The sequence below is a fragment of the Scyliorhinus canicula genome, chromosome 10 (assembly GCF_902713615.1).
Source record: "Scyliorhinus canicula chromosome 10, sScyCan1.1, whole genome shotgun sequence".
Taxonomy (NCBI): Eukaryota; Metazoa; Chordata; class Chondrichthyes; order Carcharhiniformes; family Scyliorhinidae; genus Scyliorhinus; species Scyliorhinus canicula.
Window position 1 is genome coordinate 3,059,769 of NC_052155.1, and position 18,319 is coordinate 3,078,087.

Consider the following 18,319-nt stretch of genomic DNA (forward strand, 5'->3'; position numbering starts at 1 on the left):
GGATTTGGGGGGTGATGGGGATTTGGGGGGAGGGGATGGGGATTTGGGGGGTGATGGGGATTTGGGGGGAGGGGATGGGGATTTGGGGGGAGGTGATGGGGATTTGGGGGGAGGGGATGGGGATTTGGGGGGGGTGATGGGGATTTGGGGGGAGGGGATGGGGATTTGGGGGGTGATGGGGATTTGGGATGGGGATTTTGGGGGGGGGGGGGGGGGGGGGGTCTTACCGTTGAACCCGGTCTGTGCGGACAGCCTCTCCCGCCTCAGCCGTTGGAGCACGTGAATGTTACCGTGGCCACGCCGCGGTGCCGTGTGGGGTTTGTAGTTCCCCCGCCAAGGGGCGGGGCCTAGACGTCACGGGCATCGCGCATCAAAGGCGCCCGGTGACGTCAATGCTTCACTGTCTGTGCTCCTCCCAGAGTGCAACGGGACCTGCTGTGGACCAGAACCTCCTGTCACTGGACTGAAGGCGGGTTTGTTAACAGTCATCTTTCAGAATCAGCTGGCGTTTCGATATCTCATAGAATTCTGACACTTTACAGTCATGAAATGTGATAGAAATGGTTCAGGATGAACGGCGGTGCATGGTGGGATGTGTAGTTCTGCCTGCGCTTTGCTGTGGGTTCTGATGGTTAGAATGAACTGCAACTCCCAGTGGGTTGTGCGGCGGAAGGCCGGGTGGTCACATGGACAAGGCGGATGTGGAGGCGGGTGCTGTGTATTCTGGGGGTTGTAGTCCTCCGCCGGGTTTTAGCGAGCCTGTGGGCGGCGGAGAGGAGGCTGGAGGACTGCAGCTCCCAGAGTGCGGCGGGGCGACGCGGGGCGGGCGGCTAGAAGCCGGTTCAGGCACGCGGCTTTTCCAGTTGTTTCTGTGCGGCGGCGGCGGCAGGATTACCGGCGGCTTCTCCAGGTGAGGAACTGACTGACCGGCCAGCCCAGCCCAGCCCACCTCAACCGCTCGGCCGGCCTCACGGGGCCGCTGATCATTATAAATAGGGCGGTGAAATTCTCCTCAGGCCGGGACGCGGGGAGCCGGCTAGGCCCCAGGCCGGCCTGGGCCTCCGGGTAATGAGGGAGGGAGATACCGGCTCGGCCCAGTCAGCGTCGCCCGCTCCGGGAACGGCCACGCTTTGTACTGGGCCGGAGATCCTGGTTGTCGGTGGGATAGACGTGGCCCATGGCGGGACCGGCTGGAGGGGCTGAATGGCCTCTCCACATTTCTGAGCGGATTGCGCGTGTTTTATTCAGTATTTGGCTGTTGTATTTATTGCCCATCGCTTGTTGCCCTTCAGAAGGTGGTGGTGAGCCGCCTACCCGCTCCAGCCCCTGAGCTGTAGGTACACCCACTGTGCTGTTAGGGAGGGAGTTCCAATTTGGATGGTGTCTTGATGTGGAGATGCCGGGGTGAGCACAGTAAGAAGTCTTACAACACCAGGTTAACCTCCAACAGGGATCACTCGCTTTCGGAGCACTGCTCCTTCCTCATTCACCTGAGAAGGAGCAGCGCTCTGAAAGCTAGTGTTTGAAACAAACCTGTTGAACTTTAACCTGGTGCTGTAAGACTTCTTACTGTGCTCATCGGAGCCCAACGCCAGCATCTCCACATCATGTCTGCACTGGTGGCCACTGTTTTTATTTGGTCCATGTCAGTGGAAAATAGAGGATTCAGCAATTAAATGTCAGGGGGAGATGTTCAGATCCTCTCTCATTAAGATTGCCTGGCACTACTTGTGTACCAGAAATGTTATTTGTCACTTAGCCCATGCCTGAATGTTGTCCAGGTCTAACTGCAATTGGGCATGGACTGGGCATGGCATGGATTGCTTCAGGAGCTGAAGAGTCGCGAATGGTGCTGAACAGTGTAATCATCCTGACTTCTGACCTGATGATTGGGGGAAGGTCATTGATAAAGCAGCTGAAGGTAGTTTTGCCCAGGACACTCCACTGAGGAACTCCTGCAGTGATGTCCTGAGACTGAGATGATTAACTACAACCAGTGGTTGGTTTCCCCTGTTTTTTGCCATCGGGTTCAATTTTCCTTGTGTCCTTGATGCTGCACTTGGTGAAGAGCTATGTTGATGTCAAAGACAGGCACTCTACCTCTGGAATTCCGCTCTATGCTGATGTTGGACCACAGCTGTAATGAGGTCAGGAGTTGAGAGATTGTTGAGAGGGCAGCACGGTGGCGCAGTGGTTAGCACTGCTGCCTCACGGCTCCCAGGTTCAATCCCGGCTCTGGGTCATTGTCCGTGTGGAGTTTGCATATTCTCCCCGTGTTTGCGTGGGTTTCACCTCCACAACCGAAAGATGTGCAGGGTAGGTGGATTATCCACGCTAAATTGCCCCTTAATTGGAAAAAAATAATTGGATACTCTAAATTTATATTTATATTTTTTTTGAAAGAGATTCATGAAGCTGGCTATAATTTAATCAAGTTGTGCAATTGTTTATCATTGCCATTTTAGTGGTCCTCAGTCCTTATTTTTAGATACGTTCACTGGATCTTGGAGATCCCTGCCTTATACATAAGGTATACAGTACATAAGCAAGTTGTGATGAACCATTTAAAGCATTAGTTTGGCATTAGCTGAAGTTTTATGTCGATTTCTGGGCGCCACATAGGCCTTGGAGAGGGTCCAGAGAAAATGGTGTCAAGGATGCAAGACTTATTTATGTTGAGAGACTTTTCAAATGGAATTGAATAAATATTTGGAGTTGATTAATTTGCAGTAGAATGTGGGAGAACAGTTGAGTTGAACTGTAAAGTGATAGCTCTTTGAAAGAGCTAGCATGGGCTTAATCACCTCCATAAATGGCTGTAAAGCACTTTGGACTATCCTGTGGTGACGTATTCTTTACAAATTCAAGTTATTTATTTATCTCATGTGTTTCAAACTCTCTTGCATCTGCCTTTATCAATAGAAATATTTTTTTTAATCGTCTAATTATACTCTAATACTTATGGTGATGTTGCAGTGCACCAGGGTGGGTTTTGGGGGTGATGTAGGAATGTAGACCAGAAAAAGTTTTAAATTTTAGAGTACCCAATTATTTTTTTCTAATTAAGGGGCAATTCAGCGTGGCCAATCCACCTACCCTGCACATTTTTGGGTTGTGGGCCGAAACCCACGCAAACACAGGGAGAACGTGCAAACTCCACACACAGTGACCCAGAGTCAAACCCAGAACCTTGGCGCCGTGAGGCAGCCTAGACCAGAAAAAGTCTCTGGAAGTTTCTGCAGCTGTAAGATTTTCCAAAATCAGAAGTGTTTCTCAGATTAGACTTTCCAATCTGACGACATGTTTGAGGACAGAAGAATGATTTTTCACCAAACGTATGTGTGACTTTGACAGCATCTGTGGAGAGTTTTGAGTCAGGATGACTCTTTGCCGAGTCATCCAGACTGAAATGCCAACTCCCTTTTCTCTGCACAGATGCTGCCAGACCGGCACAGATCATCCAGTATTTTCTGTTTTTGTTTCAGATTCCAGCATCCGCAGTAATTTGCTTTTACATTTGTGACTTTGTTAGTCATTTTATTTACTGCCCCCTCATTTAATCGTAAGGATAATATTAGGAGCTATGCAGCGTTATAAAATCTGTACATTAAAAAAAGTCAAATGGGTCGGTTGGCCTGTCGAGCTCCAAATCTCATTGTGGGCAGAAAATGTCTGTCCATCAATTGGAAATGGCTGTCCTCAGAACAATGGCTATGAGACCTGGAATCCATTCTTTGTGATAAATAAGCTGTCGCCTGATTATTGTGAAAGAGTTGACCTTTTTGGGAGGGGGATCCTTTAGAACACTGGCAGAAAGTGAGAGAGACTGCATTTAGCTGCTGTAGGACAGCTTTAAATTACCTGGATAAAGGTGATTTAATGTACCTGCCTGAGTTTGTTTTCATTTCGATTTGGGGGGCACAATCAAAACTAAGCGCTGAAATCTAGAACTGCAAAGCAAATTAAGTGAAATCTCTCCATGTCTGGAAGCATGTGGGTGGAGGCCCATAATTTCCCATGGCATTCCAAAACCTCTGCAGTTTTAGATTTTGGTTAGCCATTTACCTTGTGATTCTGGATCTCTTATTATTTACTGCCCTGGATCTCGATGAGAGCAGAAAGGATTTACCTATCGCTCTCTGAAATGGCAGCCATCAGAACAAATCGACACAGAATCCATTTGTAGGAAATAAATAAATTTGAGGCATGGATCTATGATGTAGGCATGACCTCGGCTACATTTGGCCCTGTGTCGTCATTATCGTAGTCTTCATCAAGCTCCTGGCTTTTTAAAATGTATTCATTTGTGGGATGTTAGTGCCACTAGCTAGACTAGCATTTATTACCCATTCCTAATTCTGAGAAATATTCTTTCACTGGATGTGGGCGTTACTGGCAAGGCCAGCATATTTATCGCTCGTTAGGGCAGCACGGTGGCCTAGCATTTAGCACAACCGCCTCACGGCGTTGAGGTCCCAGGTTCGATCCCGGCTCTGGGTCACTGTCCGTGTGGAGTTTGCACATTCTCCCCGTGTCTGCGTGGGTTTCGCCCCCACAACCCAAAAAACTGTGCAGAATAGGTGGATTGGCCACGCTAAATTGCCCCTTAATTGGAAAAAATAATTGGGTAATCTAAATTTATATATTAAAAAAATATATATTTATCGCTCGTTCCTCATCGCCCTTTCAGAAGGTGGCTTGGGCTGCATTCTTGAGCTACTGCAGTCTGTGTGGTATAGATGCACTCACAGCGCTGTTAGGGAGGAAAGTCCAGGATTTTGACCCAGTGAAATGGTGTCCGGGAACTGTCCAAGATTGATTGTAAAATTCTTATCTTTATCTTCAAATGCCTCAGCCTCCCAGTCATATTTATCCTCTGACTCTTGCTATGGATGGTGGCATCTCTTTCAACAACCATGTCCCTGCCCATAGGGACTCTGAACCTGAGCTTCCATCTTACCATTTGCCTTTAACCAAATGGAGTTCTGCCTGTTTCCACAGTGTTTTATACTCCATTCTTCTTCTCTCTCCAACGCAAACCCTTATCCTTGCTTAGTGCATAACTGTTACCTCCAGTCTTTTCTGTTTTTGTTACAGATTCCAGCATCTCAGTATCTACTCTGTTCACCATCGTGGCTGCAGTGTGTACACTCCACAGCATTATCTGCTATTTTTCACCGATGGTGGCTTAGTGGTAATGTTATGGGCTAGTAACCCAGTGGCTCAGTCTAATGCTCTGGGTGCACAGGTTCAAATCCCACCACAGCTGGTGGAATTTAAATTTAATTAATAATGATGACTGTTAAAATTATCGATAAAATACAACCTATCTGCTTCACTCATGTCCTTAAATGTGAACAATGGCTGACTTGTGGTGATTCCAGATGTGGCAATGAGATTCAAAAGGCAGATCCTATGAAAAAATAAATAAAAATAGTCACCCTTGTTTGTGAAAAGCAAACAGCAATGTTGTGCCCTCGAGCTGCAGGTATCCCCAGGAGAACACCCCATTAAGGGGCTGTTTAGCACAGGGCTAAATCGCTGGCTTTGAAAGCAGACCCAGGCAGGCCAGCAGCACGGTTCAATTCCCGTACCAGCCTCCCCGAATAGGCACCGGAATGTGGCGACTAGGGGCTTTTCACAGTAACTTCATTGAAGCCTACTTGTGACAATAAGCGGATTTTCATTTCATTCATTTCATTTCATTCTGACTTTGGGTGTGTGCATATATATCTCTTGTTCCTTAACTTTATAGATGTGCTGTTCAGAAATGGAGGAAGCTAACTGAGAGACCTTGTATGTAATTGTGTAATGCTTGGCCCTGTTGTAACAATCGGGCAATGGCAAATGATTCACTATCTGCTCAATCCACACCAGTGCATGTACAGATTCACCATGCTATCCTTGTTTTTATATTCAATGGCCCTCTGTACACCTTCCAGAATAGTTTGTGCTGTTTTGTGTGCTACCACCATTTGTAAAGACCGATGTGTCCTTATCCCTCCTGCCTCTCCTGTCGAATGTTTGACAAGTTCACAAAAGCAATTCAAGGATGGTATAATGCAATACTTGTTAAAATTGCAGCTTACTTTCAGTGTTGTAACCACATTGTGGAATATTGTACTGAGCAACCCAGAATCTGGAAAGGTGCAAGGTTAGCTCCTCTCATTCGGGATGCTAGATTTAGCTCACAGGAGGGAGGGAAAAGGTCTTGTCAGCTTCCTCTCTGTTGTCCTGTTCAGTGGTACACGGGTAGCACAGTGGTTAGCACAGTTGCTTCACCATTCCAGGGTCCCAGGTTCAATTCCCAGCTTGGGTCACTGTCTGTGTGGGGTTTGCACGTTCTCCCCGTGTCTGCGTGGGTTTCTCCGGGTGCTCCGGTTTCCTCCCACAGTCCAAAGATGTGCAGGTTAGGTGGATTGACCACGATAAATTGCCCTTCGTGTCCAAAAAGGGTGGGTTGGGTGGGGTTATGCGAATAGGGTGGAGACGTGGGCTTAAGTGGGGTGCTCTTTCCAAGGGCCGGTGCAGACTCGATGGGCCAAATGGCCTCCTGCATTGTAAATTCTATGATTCAGTGAGTGGGTGGGAAAGGGCTGGTTTAGCTCGGTGGGCTACACAGCTGGTTTGTGATGCAGAACAAGGCCAGCAGCGCTTCAATTCCTGTTCCAGCCTCCCTGAAGAGGCGCCGGAATGTGGCTACTAGGGGCTTTTCACATTAATTTCATACTTGTGACAATAAAATATTATTATTATTAAGATGGGGGGGGGGGGAGCAGCTATGTTCCTTCATCAAATGGTGCCCAGTGATGGGATGCAGAAAAGAAACCACTAGGCTGAGAATCCATTGAATGGTATGCCACAAAGCAACACTTCCTGACACAGGAGTGTTAACTTCCTCTGTCCAGCCAGTGCATTGCACATTGTTGACTCAGTTGGAACTGGATAGGTTGTTGCAGACGATGAATCTATTTGCCTACTAACCAATTAATTGGTGATCTTTACAATAGTGTCATTCAGGAATGAATCATTAATTATTAACGGATGGGTATGACCAATCGTTACTTTGGCAGTAATTGCATTAGATCTTAGTTACAAGGTAAATAGTGTATTCAGGCATGCAGGTGAGGAAGTAACAGTGAGAGGCAGCACCTTCATTCTCCAAGCTGTCAGTAGTGAATTGCTGAAGGTGATTTCAGGTGGAGTAGTGTGTTAATGAAGGGCAGCAGCAAAACCATTTCATTCAACCGAATTCTGTATGGTGAGACAATGTGGGATTTCTCACAAATTGCAATGAATGATGCCTGGGTCTGTCGTACTCCCCATAGAATCCCAACAATGCAGAAGGCCATTTGGCCCATTGAGTCTGCACCAATCCTCCGAAAGAGCACTCTACCCAGGCCCACTCCCCCACCCTAACCCTGTAACCCCACCTAACCACATCTTTGGACACTAAGGGACAATTTAGCATGGCCAATCTACCTAACTTGCACATTTGGACTGTGGGAGGAAACCGGAGCATCTGGACGAAACTGAGGTAGGCACGGGGAGATCATGCAGACTCCACACAGACAGTGACCCGAGGCCGGAATTGAACCCGGGTCCCTGGCGCTGTGAGGCAGCACTGTACCACTCTTGGGATTGGCAGGTGTGACCTGTGTATTGGCCCTCTTAAATTGTTGCAAACTCTCCAATGCAGCACTGAGGGAGTGCTGCAATATTGAAAGTGGCATATTTCCGATGCGAGGCTAAAGCACGCCCTGTCTGTTTTTTCCAGTAGATACACCATTTTGAAAGTAGAGGAAGTTCCCCCTGATGTCCTGGCCAATATTTATCCCTCCAGAAACATCACCAGGAACATTATCTGTTCAACATCACGTTGCTGTTTGTGTGAATTGTTTGCCATATTCCCTAAATACAACTGTCTACATTTCAAAAGTATTTAATTGATGTTAGTCACTTTAGGGTTGATACTGCCCTTTGGAAAGATTTCCAAAGAAATTTAAAACCTGTCTGCCTTGAACTGGAATTGCCCCATCCCACTCAAACCCTGCACTCACACCAGTGACTGACACCAGCCTGACTTGATGACAGGATTTCTCAACTCCAACCTTTCCTGCAGTTTCCTGGACTGATTCGGAACTCGCAAGGATCAGGAAGTACGCCTTTCCGGAAGAAGACATTATTCATATCCCTAACTTGATGATGGATCTGTTGAAATTACTCTTGTCAAAGTGGTCTAGCAAAGTACAAGCATTGGCCCTTGTTAATGTCAGTCATTCGCAATGGTTTGATTCCCAACAGTCTTTCTCCTCTGTGTAAAGCCCAGGTTTGTTCTTTCCAGCTTCTAATCCTCCTACTCTGCTCATGAGTCTCCTGGATCTGCACACATTCCAGGACTTGACCTCTTCTCTGCTGTCGAGCTTACGGTGCGAGGATCCAGGTTTGATCCCGGCCCCAGGTCACTGTCCGTGTGGAGTTTGCACATTCTCCCCGTGTTTGCGTGGGTCTCACCCCCACCCCACAACCCAAAGGTGTGCAGACTAGGTGGATTGGCCATGCTAAATTGCCCCTTAATTGGAAAAAAATAATTAGGCACTCTAAATTTATTTTAAAAACACTTTCTATTTTGCCTTGAGCCAATCTGCCTTCAATTTCACCAGTGCACTCCATGACTTGGGTCAGTTGACTCTTATTTGCTCCTACAAGATGGTCAAGCCTGGTTTCTGAGATTTGGGGAAGGTGGGGGAGCAATTTGTCAGTTACTAAGAGCACCTGGGAGTTTGCTAATATACAATTGATAGCTGTCATTCATGATGCTGTCACAGGGAGGCATTGTTGTATCACTATTGCATTGCAAGCTGCTTTCATTCTCTGGTTTAAAAAAATGTTCTGAACTCCCTGCTCCCTTGTGCTGAGCCTTGTATTTCCCTCTGCTTTATGACTTCATGAATTTGGCCCCAATTTCCCTTGTGCAGGTGGTGGTGAGCTGCCTTCTTGAACCGCTGCAGTACTGTTAGGGAGAGAGTTCCAGAATGTTGCCTCAGCGACAGTGCAGGAACGGCAATATATTTCCAAGGCAGGGTGGTGAGTGACTGAGAGGGGAACCTCCAGGTGGTAGGGTTCACGTCCTTCTAAATAGCAGATGTCTGAGGAGCCTTGTAGCACCTTGTAGATGGTGTACACGGCTGCCACTGTGCATGGCGGTGGAGTGGAAGGATGTTTGAGTGGTTAATGGGGTGCTAAGCACGCAACTGTTTTGTCCTGGATGGTGTTGAGCAGGCTTAGAACATAGAACATACAGTGCAGAAGGAGGCCATTCGGCCCATCGAGTCTGCACCGACCCATTTAAGCCCTCACTTCCACCCTATCCCTGTAACCTGATAACCCCTCCTAACCTTTTTGGTCACTAAGGGCAATTTATCATGGCCAGTCTACCCAACCTTCACGTCTTTGGACTGTGGGAGGAAGCCAGAGCACCGGGAGGAAACCCACGCAGACACGGGGAGAACGTGCAGAACGTAATTAAAAAGATGAACATTTGAATGTGAGGGGGTCACAATGTGTTAGTCCAGATCACTCCAGTCTCTGTTCCCTCTCTCGCCTCCACATATTCATCCCCACTCACAGTGGGGGAATGCTGAGCTCCCTGAGATTGGGAGTGAATAGAACACGTCCTCAATCTCGCAGGCTGGAGAGTAAGGACCTGTAATTGTAGAGCAGCTCCTAGCAGATTCCTCACTTCCACTTACCTGTGTGGTATTTTTGAATCCTGGCTTTGGGGCCGTGTAGAATGGCTGCATGTGGGCCATGGGTTGGACAAGCCAGACGTTGAGTTTGTGCTGTTGGAGCTGCATCCATGCAGAGAAGCGGGGAGTATTCCATCATCCTCTTGACAAGTGTCTTCTAGATGGTGGACAGGCTTAGGGGAGACTGAAGATGAGGTACTGTTAGGAAGTGCAGCTGGTTTCAATCCATAGAACATAGATAGAACAGTACAGCACAGAACAGGCCCTTCGGCCCTCAATGTTGTGCTGAGCCATGATCACCCTACTCAAACCCACGTATCCACCCTATACCCATAACCCAACAACCCCCCTTAACCTTACTTTTTTATTAGGACACTACGGGCAATTTAGCATGGCCAATCCACCTAACCCGCACATCTTTGGACTGTGGGAGGAAACCGGAGCACCCGGAGGAAACCCACGCACACAGGGGGAGGACGTGCAGACTCCACACAGACAGTGACCCAGCCGGGAATCGAACCTGGGACCCTGGAGCTGTGAAGCATTTATGCTAACCACCATGCTACCCTGCTGCCCCCATACATTTAGATTACCCAATTATTTTTTCCAATTAAGGGGTAATTTAGTGTAGCCAATCCACCTATCCTGCACATCTTTGGGTTGTGGGGGCAAAACCCACACAGACACGGGGAGAATGTGCAAACTCCTCACGGACAGCGACCCAGGGCCGGGATTCGAACCCGGGTCCTCAGCGCCGTAGGCAGCAATGCTAACCACTGTGCCACCGTGCCGCCCCCATACTTGTGAACATATGAACTGGGAACAGAAGAAGACCACTCGGCCCCTCGAGCCTGTTCTGCCACTCAGTAACATCATGGCTGATCAGATTATAACTTCAACTCCACATTCTCACCTACCACTGATATCCTTTCACCCCCTTGCCTGTCCACAATCTATTCTCCTCGGTTTCAAAAATATTCAAAGATCCACTGCCTTTTGAGGAAGAGTTTCAAAGAATCAAAATCTCTCCATCTCCGTCTTAAATGAGCAACCCCATATTTTTAAACAGTGACCCCCTGTTCTATATTCTCCCACCAGAGGAAACATTCTCTCCACATCCACCGTCAATACCCCTCAGGATCTTGTATGTTCAATAAAGTCACCTCTTAGTCTTCTAAACTCCTGCAGATACAAGCCTTGACTCCAACCTTTCCTCGTTAGTCAACCCATTTTGGGTATTAATCTGGTAAACCTTCTCTGAACTATTTCTGATGCATTTGCATCTTTCCTTGTATAAGGAGACCAAAACTTTACACAGTACTCTAAAGGTGGTCTCACCTGTACTAAAACATAACCTCCCTGCTTTGTATTCCATTCCCCTCTCAATATATTCTAACATTCTATAAGCTTTCCTAATTATTTGCTGTATTGCATACCAGATTATTATCTAACTCTGGATAAATATTCTTTTTATTCTTCCTGCCAAAATTTCTCTCGCCCCATTTGCCACATCTTTTCTCACTCACTCAGGCTACGTCACCAACTTACTTTCCTACCTATATTTGTGTTGTCAGTAAATTTAGCAACCATACCCTCTGCTCCTTCATCCAAATCATTTATATCAATTGTTAAAAGTTGTAAAAAGCACCGATCCTGTGGTACGATTCTGTGTTGCTGGCTACTTTTGCTTATGTTTGGGCTCCCAGGTTACACGGGATAATGATTTTGCTACTGTAGTAAAGAGTGGGACAGTGCATGGCGATTGCTCTCCTGAAACACTGGCCCCATATTTTGTGAAAGGCAGATTAATAATCTAACCACTTCCCTTAGTACAAGTGCTTTGTTTTCACAGGTTGTACTTCCACGAGCACAAACTAACCAACAGCAATGCCTTCTGACTTGGCCAAGAAAAAGGCAGCAAAGAAGAAGGAAGCCGCAAAAGCTCGTCAGCGTAAACCCAAGACTACCGATGGGGCTGAAGAAAATGGTGATGTTGGTGCAGAGGAAGTGGAAAATTCTGAAAGGCCACAGATGAACGGCACTTCGGTTCATGATGCAGGTTTGGGCTTCAATCAGGGCAATGCCCAGCATCCCCTTCTGCCTCTCTGCTATTTCGCCTACACTGTCTGTTCTGTAGTTTGAGTGCAGTCTGATATCTGACTGAGGCAGTGTCAGAAAGTCTGTGTAATAAAGTCGGGGTTCCATGCCTTTTTATATGTCACAGCACATCTTTTACACAATAAGAAATGTTGAGCAGGCCTATTTTCTCCACCGGGACTGCCCTCCAGCAAAAGCCTTTTTTCTCTCAAACCTCTAAAAGTACATCTAGCCACCATTGAATACAATTTTCATTAAAACATAGAGACATAAAACATCGAGAAATACAGCACAGAACAGGCCCTTCGGCCCACGAGGTTGTGCCAAACTTTTGTCCTAGGTTAATCATAAATCATAGAATTATGGACACTAAAGGCAATTTATCACGGCCAATCCACCCAACCTGCACATCTTTGGACTTAGTTTGAAGAAGTTTGAAATTTTAGCCTTATCACTAGTTGCCTGTCAAATACAAAATTATTTATTGCAAATATCCACAATTTAAAAATGTTTCCCAGATTTCAATTTTTTTCAGTTTTTGTAAGCCTGTATTTCTCAATGTGGAAGTTCCCAAATGATGGAAATACTTTGAGCAGTTTTACTGGCAATGTTAGTGTGACACCTGCCTCTCTAAGCAGGTTCTCTGGATTCAGGGAGGAACTGATGGCAGGACAACTCTCAAGTTCTGTCCCACCGACAGAAGCTCCACCTTTTGTTTTTTTGCATAAAACTCACACAGGTAGGTTGTGGGAAACTGTAAGAGTCCCGCTATAGCACAATCTAAAATAAATCAATGTTTCTCTGCAGACTTCAGCTTCAATGGGTGACCCATCCCGATCTCTGCAAATGCCTCGTTCTGTTAATGACAGTGTATTTGAGGATATAAGAGAAGTGAATGAAATGGATCACTTACCCAGTCAGTCTTCCATACTTGTGGAGAGGACGTAGCATTTGAACTTCTCGTTGTGTTTTAAGATGTGTGGTGGTGAGGCTGACTGTGGTTTTGCCGGCAGGATTTGCTGATGCATCACAATCAACCCACTTGCCACTTTTGATCTGAAACCTTGAGGCTTATTTGTGGAAATCAGGATGTTCTTGTTTCTCCCCCTGCATTTTCAAGCTTAGCACACCAATGATCACACCTTTGTGTGGCAATTCATGTAGAGCTGAAACTCTTACAGTGCATTACAGAGCTCACAAACACGAGAGAGGACCTTACCCCAAGACAGTCATCGTTTTACATATTTATTTTCATAAAATATTTTATTAAGCCATTTATGGTTTTAACACTTTTAAACAGGAAGATCCAAAGACAAAAAACGCACAATAACATAGCCATCCAGACTAATTTGCATTAAACAAGTTGATGAACGGCTGCCACCTCCGACGAACCACTGTAAAGAATCCCTTACGGCAAATTTAATTCCATCCCAGCAGAATTTGTCTCCAGGTCAGCAGGGAAATAAAGGCCAAAACGTCAGCCTCTTTCCACATCTCTGGGCTCCAGGATCTTCTGAAACTCCGCATATTGCCACCTCTGGTCTTGGAGTCTTGTTTTTGACATCACCTTGTCCTGTAGCTGCCTTAGTGGAGGTGCGGAAAGCTTGGGACCTGCCTCCGAACAAAGTCCTGCACTTGCAGGTACCGGAACCTGTTCCGGTCTGGCACCTCAAGCTCCTCTTCTAGCTCCTCCAAACACAGAAAGCCCTCCTCAATAACAAGATCTCCAAACATCTCAATCCCTGCCCACTGCCACCTCCTAAAGCCCTCGTCCAGCACCCCCGGAGCGAACCGGTGGCTATCACATATCTGGGCCCACACCGATGCCCCCTCCAACCCCATGTGCTGCCTCCACGTTCCCCACACCCTCAGGGCCACCACTGCCACCGGACTTGTGGAGTACCGAGCCAGTGAGAACGGCAGAGGTGCCGTCAACAAAGCCATCCTGCTCGTGCCGTTACAAGATGCCACCTCCACCCGCTCCCACACGACAAACTTCCTGACAATCTATATGTTAGCCGCCCAATAATAATTGATAAAGTTCAAAGAGTCAGCTCCCACGCCCCCGCTCAAACAAAACCTTCTTCACCCTCGGGGCCTTCCGGCCCAGATAAAACCCGAGATTGCCGTATCCATCTTCCTAAAAACCACTGAAATACAAACAGTAATCTCGGGAGGACTGTCATTTTCAGTCTGTACCCTCCCACCAGAGACAGCAATATCTTATATTTATTAAGGGGGTTCGGAACAGTCTGCTTTGCCCAGAGAGCAGTGACACTGTAGAATATGAAGCCATGTGGAGCTGAGTCCACAAAAGATCAGCCATGATCTCATTGAATGGCGGAGCAGGCTCGAAGGGCCAGATGGCCTACTCCTGCTCCTAGTTCTTATGTTCTTATGTGAAATAATTGAGGAGGGTAGATGTGTTTACGGGGATACTAAATAAGCACAGGAGACGGTGGGGGAGGGGTGGGGGGGCGAGAATAGAAGGCTTTACTGATCGGGTGAGATAAAGAGGGATGGGAGAAGGCTCGTGCATGTGGAGCATTAACACTGGCATTGATCAGCTGGGCCGAATGGCCTCTTCCTGTGCTGACTTAGTGCTGTCCAGCCTAATGCTGTTTTTAAGAAAGAAGAAACTGCCCAGCTGTAGTAGGTGTTCACTAAGAACTAGGCTGACTATCAGTTCACCTCCTTTGGGATCCTTGCAGTTGGTAGACTGATCATTGAGGTTGAATAACATCCTCTGTAGCAACTCTTGTGATGTGTAGCTTGCTGTTTTTATCCAGCCTTGACCTCCACTGCTGCCCCTGTATTGTGACATGATTTCTTTTCCCACAGGACTGGCGCAAATTACCAATGAGCTGGATGATTTTGAACTGAAGAAAGCAGCAGCCCGAGCAGTCACAGGTGTGCTGGCCTCACACCCCAACAGTACAGATGTTCACATCATTAATTTGTCACTTACATTTCATGGCCAGGAGCTGCTGAGTGACACCAAGCTGGAGCTGAATACCGGCCGTCGTTATGGGTTGATTGGACTCAATGGCACTGGTAAGGTCACAGGCTCTCTGAGCAAGGGCAGATGCCCAACGGTACTTGTTGTTTATGACTCTGAAATGTTTAGAGAGTTGGTGGCCACTGGCCGCAGTTTAGCAATTGCTTTTCCTCTGTGGCTGTGGGAGTACATTTTGTGAAGTACTTCCAAAAGCTGCAGGAATGTGCTGAATCTACCACTTGCTGAATCAGGAGGCCTTGGCAGCAATAGGTCATCAACCTTTGGGGAGGGCCGTTTGCTAGCTGGACCATATCTGTCACTGCCCAGCCATGCAGAGTGTAGTGTGCCAAATGGGCAGCACAGACTGGCACTCTGACTGCAATACACTGGGCGTGCCATTCCAGCCAATGTATTTGGGGTTACATAGAAATATATGTAGAAAATAGAAGCAGAGGCGGCCATTCGGCTCTTCAACCTGCTCTGCCATTCATTATGATGATAGCTGATCATCATGTTCAATACCCTGATCCCGCCCCCCCTCATTCCTTGTAATGAAGGGAGTCTGCAGATGTGAAAATAGGGATTTAGAAAATGGTTCTTAACACTTGATCTCTCTCTCTTTCTTCAGGTAAATCAATGCTGCTGTCTGCTCTGGGCCACCGAGAGTTGCCAATACCAGAACACATTGACATTTACCACCTTACGCGGGAGATGTCACCCAGTGACAAAACCCCACTCGAATGTGTGGTTGAGGTTGATAAGGAACGTATTGAATTGGAGAAGGAGGCAGAGCGTCTGGCCCATGAAGACTGTAACTATCCATTTTTGTTTTCTTTCCAGAATGTGTTCTGATGGTGGGTTAAAGTTGGTCTTTGGTGCCTCATAAGGAATGAACGAGCCAGTCTGAAGGCTGCTTTCAGTAATGTAGTGATTTCTATTCTCTGGTTTGCACTTGTCAAAACTCTGCGTTACCGCAAGATGAAAAAATGAAAGTCGCTTATTGTCACGGGTAGACTTCAATGAAGTTACTGTGAAAAGCCCCTAGGCGCCTGTTCGGGAAGGCTGTTACGGGAATCGAACCGTGCTGCTGGCCTGCTTGGTCTGCTTTCAAAGCCAGCGATTTAGGCCAGTGTGCGAAACAACCCCAAGATTCTTCGTGTGCTGTAAATTTCCCCAAATTAAAGATACAGCCCCGGTTTATTCCTCTGAAAAGCTCTTACCAAGACAGGGCTGCGCAAATAGGATTGAGCTCTGTCTGTTCCCGATAATTCAATTACCCCGACATCGGTCACTAAAATATTAAACACCAGACATTTGAAGGAAGTGGTTTTTGAACAGTTACAAATAGTTTGATGTGCTGATTGAGATTTATCTTTTTTAAAGGCCGGCAGATTGCCTAGTTGTGAGAACGTTATTTTGCAAAGAGGAATGAAATTACTGGAAAATTTTTTGGAAGCCTCTGTGTGGCCATGTCTTCCTGCCAGCAGGCCAGTCCCCATCATGAGCTTCCTGTCAGCAGGCCAGTCCCCATCGGGAGCTTCCTGTCAGCAGGCCAGTCCCCATCAGGAGCTTCCTGTCACCAGGCCAGTCCCCATCGGGAGCTTCCTGTTCCAGGCCAGTCCCCATCGGGAGCTTCCTGCCAGCAGGCCAGTCCCCATCGGGAGCTTCCTGTCACCAGGCCAGTCCCCATCGGGAGCTTCCTGTCACCAGGCCAGTCCCCATCGGGATCTTCCTGCCACCAGGCCAGTCCCCATCAGGAGCTTCCTGTTCCAGGCTAGTCCCCATCAGGAGCTTCCTGTCACCAGGCCAGTCCCCATCGGGAGCTTCCTGTCACCAGGCCAGTCCCCATCGGGAGCTTCCTGTCACCAGGCCAGTCCCCATCGGGAGCTTCCTGTCACCAGGCCAGTCCCCATCGGGATCTTCCTGCCACCAGGCCAGTCCCCATCGGGAGCTTCCTGTTCCAGGCCAGTCCCCATCGGGAGCTTCCTGTCAGCAGGCCAGTCCCCATCGGGAGCTTCCTGTTCCAGGCTAGTCCCCATCGGGAGCTTCCTGTCACCAGGCCAGTCCCCATCGGGAGCTTCCTGTTCCAGGCCAGTCCCCATCGGGAACTTCCTGTCAGCAGGCCAGTCCCCATCGGGAGCTTCCTGTCACCAGGCCAGTCCCCATCGGGAGCTTCCTGCCAGCAGGCCAGTCCCCATCGGGAGCTTCCTGTTCCAGGCCAGTCCCCATCGGGAGCTTCCTGTTCCAGGCCAGTCCCCATCGGGAGCTTCCTGTTCCAGGCCAGTCCCCATCGGGAGCTTACTGTTCCAGGCTAGTCCCCATCGGGAGCTTCCTGTCACCAGGCCAGTCCCCATCGGGAGCTTCCTGCCAGCAGGCCAGTCCCCATCGGGAGCTTCCTGCCAGCAGGCCAGTCCCCATCGGGAGCTTCCTGTCAGCAGGCCAGTCCCCATCGGGAGCTTCCTGTTCCAGGCCAGTCCCCATCGGGAGCTTCCTGTCACCAGGCCAGTCCCCATCGGGAGCTTCCTGCCAGCAGGCCAGTCCCCATCGGGAGCTTCCTGTCAGCAGGCCAGTCCCCATCGGGAGCTTCCTGTCAGCAGGCCAGTCCCCATCGGGAGCTTCCTGTTCCAGGCTAGTCCCCATCGGGAGCTTCCTGTCACCAGGCCAGTCCCCATCGGGATCTTCCTGCCAGCAGGCCAGTCCCCATAGGGAGCTTCCTGTTCCAGGCCAGTCCCCATCGGGAGCTTCCTGTTCCAGGCCAGTCCCCATCGGGAGCTTCCTGACACCAGGCCAGTCCCCATCGGGAGCTTCCTGTCACCAGGCCAGTCCCCATCGGGAGCTTCCTGTCACCAGGCCAGTCCCCATCGGGATCTTCCTGCCAGCAGGCCAGTCCCCATCGGGAGCTTCCTGTTCCAGGCCAGTCCCCATCGGGAGCTTCCTGTCACCAGGCCAGTCCCCATCGGGAGCTTCCTGTCACCAGGCCAGTCCCCATCGGGAGCTTCCTGCCAGCAGGCCAGTCCCCATCGGGAGCTTCCTGTCACCAGGCCAGTCCCCATCGGGAGCTTCCTGTCACCAGGCCAGTCCCCATCGGGAGCTTCCTGTCAGCAGGCCAGTCCCCATCGGGAGCTTCCTGTCAGCAGGCCAGTCCCCATCGGGAGCTTCCTGTTCCAGGCTAGTCCCCATCGGGAGCTTCCTGTCACCAGGCCAGTCCCCATCGGGATCTTCCTGCCAGCAGGCCAGTCCCCATAGGGAGCTTCCTGTTCCAGGCCAGTCCCCATCGGGAGCTTCCTGTTCCAGGCCAGTCCCCATCGGGAGCTTCCTGACACCAGGCCAGTCCCCATCGGGAGCTTCCTGTCACCAGGCCAGTCCCCATCGGGAGCTTCCTGTCACCAGGCCAGTCCCCATCGGGATCTTCCTGCCAGCAGGCCAGTCCCCATCGGGAGCTTCCTGTTCCAGGCCAGTCCCCATCGGGAGCTTC

The 18,319-nt window shown here is 48.9% G+C and overlaps 2 protein-coding genes across 8 annotated transcripts in view; one reads left to right on the forward strand and one right to left on the reverse strand.

Annotated features, from left to right (window-relative positions):
* Window positions 1-18,319, reverse strand: part of faim2a (Fas apoptotic inhibitory molecule 2a) — a 394,729-nt gene that overhangs the window by 137,550 nt on the left and 238,860 nt on the right. For 3 of the 4 annotated variants that reach the window (XM_038808517.1, XM_038808516.1, XM_038808515.1), the window contains exon 1: window positions 228-325. The exons of the other annotated variant lie outside the window; for it this stretch is intronic. The gene's annotated coding sequence lies outside the window, so the exon portion shown is untranslated. Of the gene's footprint in view, window positions 1-227; window positions 326-18,319 lie in introns of those variants that run through there. 4 annotated transcript variants of the gene reach the window in all.
* The window catches only part of abcf2a (ATP-binding cassette, sub-family F (GCN20), member 2a), a 52,140-nt gene continuing 34,194 nt past the window's right edge, over window positions 374-18,319 (forward strand). Inside the window, exons 1-5 of one of the 4 annotated variants that reach the window (XM_038808512.1) lie at window positions 827-910; window positions 5,098-5,194; window positions 11,602-11,808; window positions 14,688-14,900; window positions 15,473-15,655. In XM_038808512.1, coding sequence (XP_038664440.1) covers window positions 11,637-11,808; window positions 14,688-14,900; window positions 15,473-15,655 — 568 coding nt within the window. In that variant the 5' untranslated portion in view covers window positions 827-910; window positions 5,098-5,194; window positions 11,602-11,636. Of the gene's footprint in view, window positions 474-768; window positions 911-5,097; window positions 5,195-11,601; window positions 11,809-14,687; window positions 14,901-15,472; window positions 15,656-18,319 lie in introns of those variants that run through there. The other 3 variants (XM_038808510.1, XM_038808511.1, XM_038808508.1) reach the window with 3 other exon arrangements.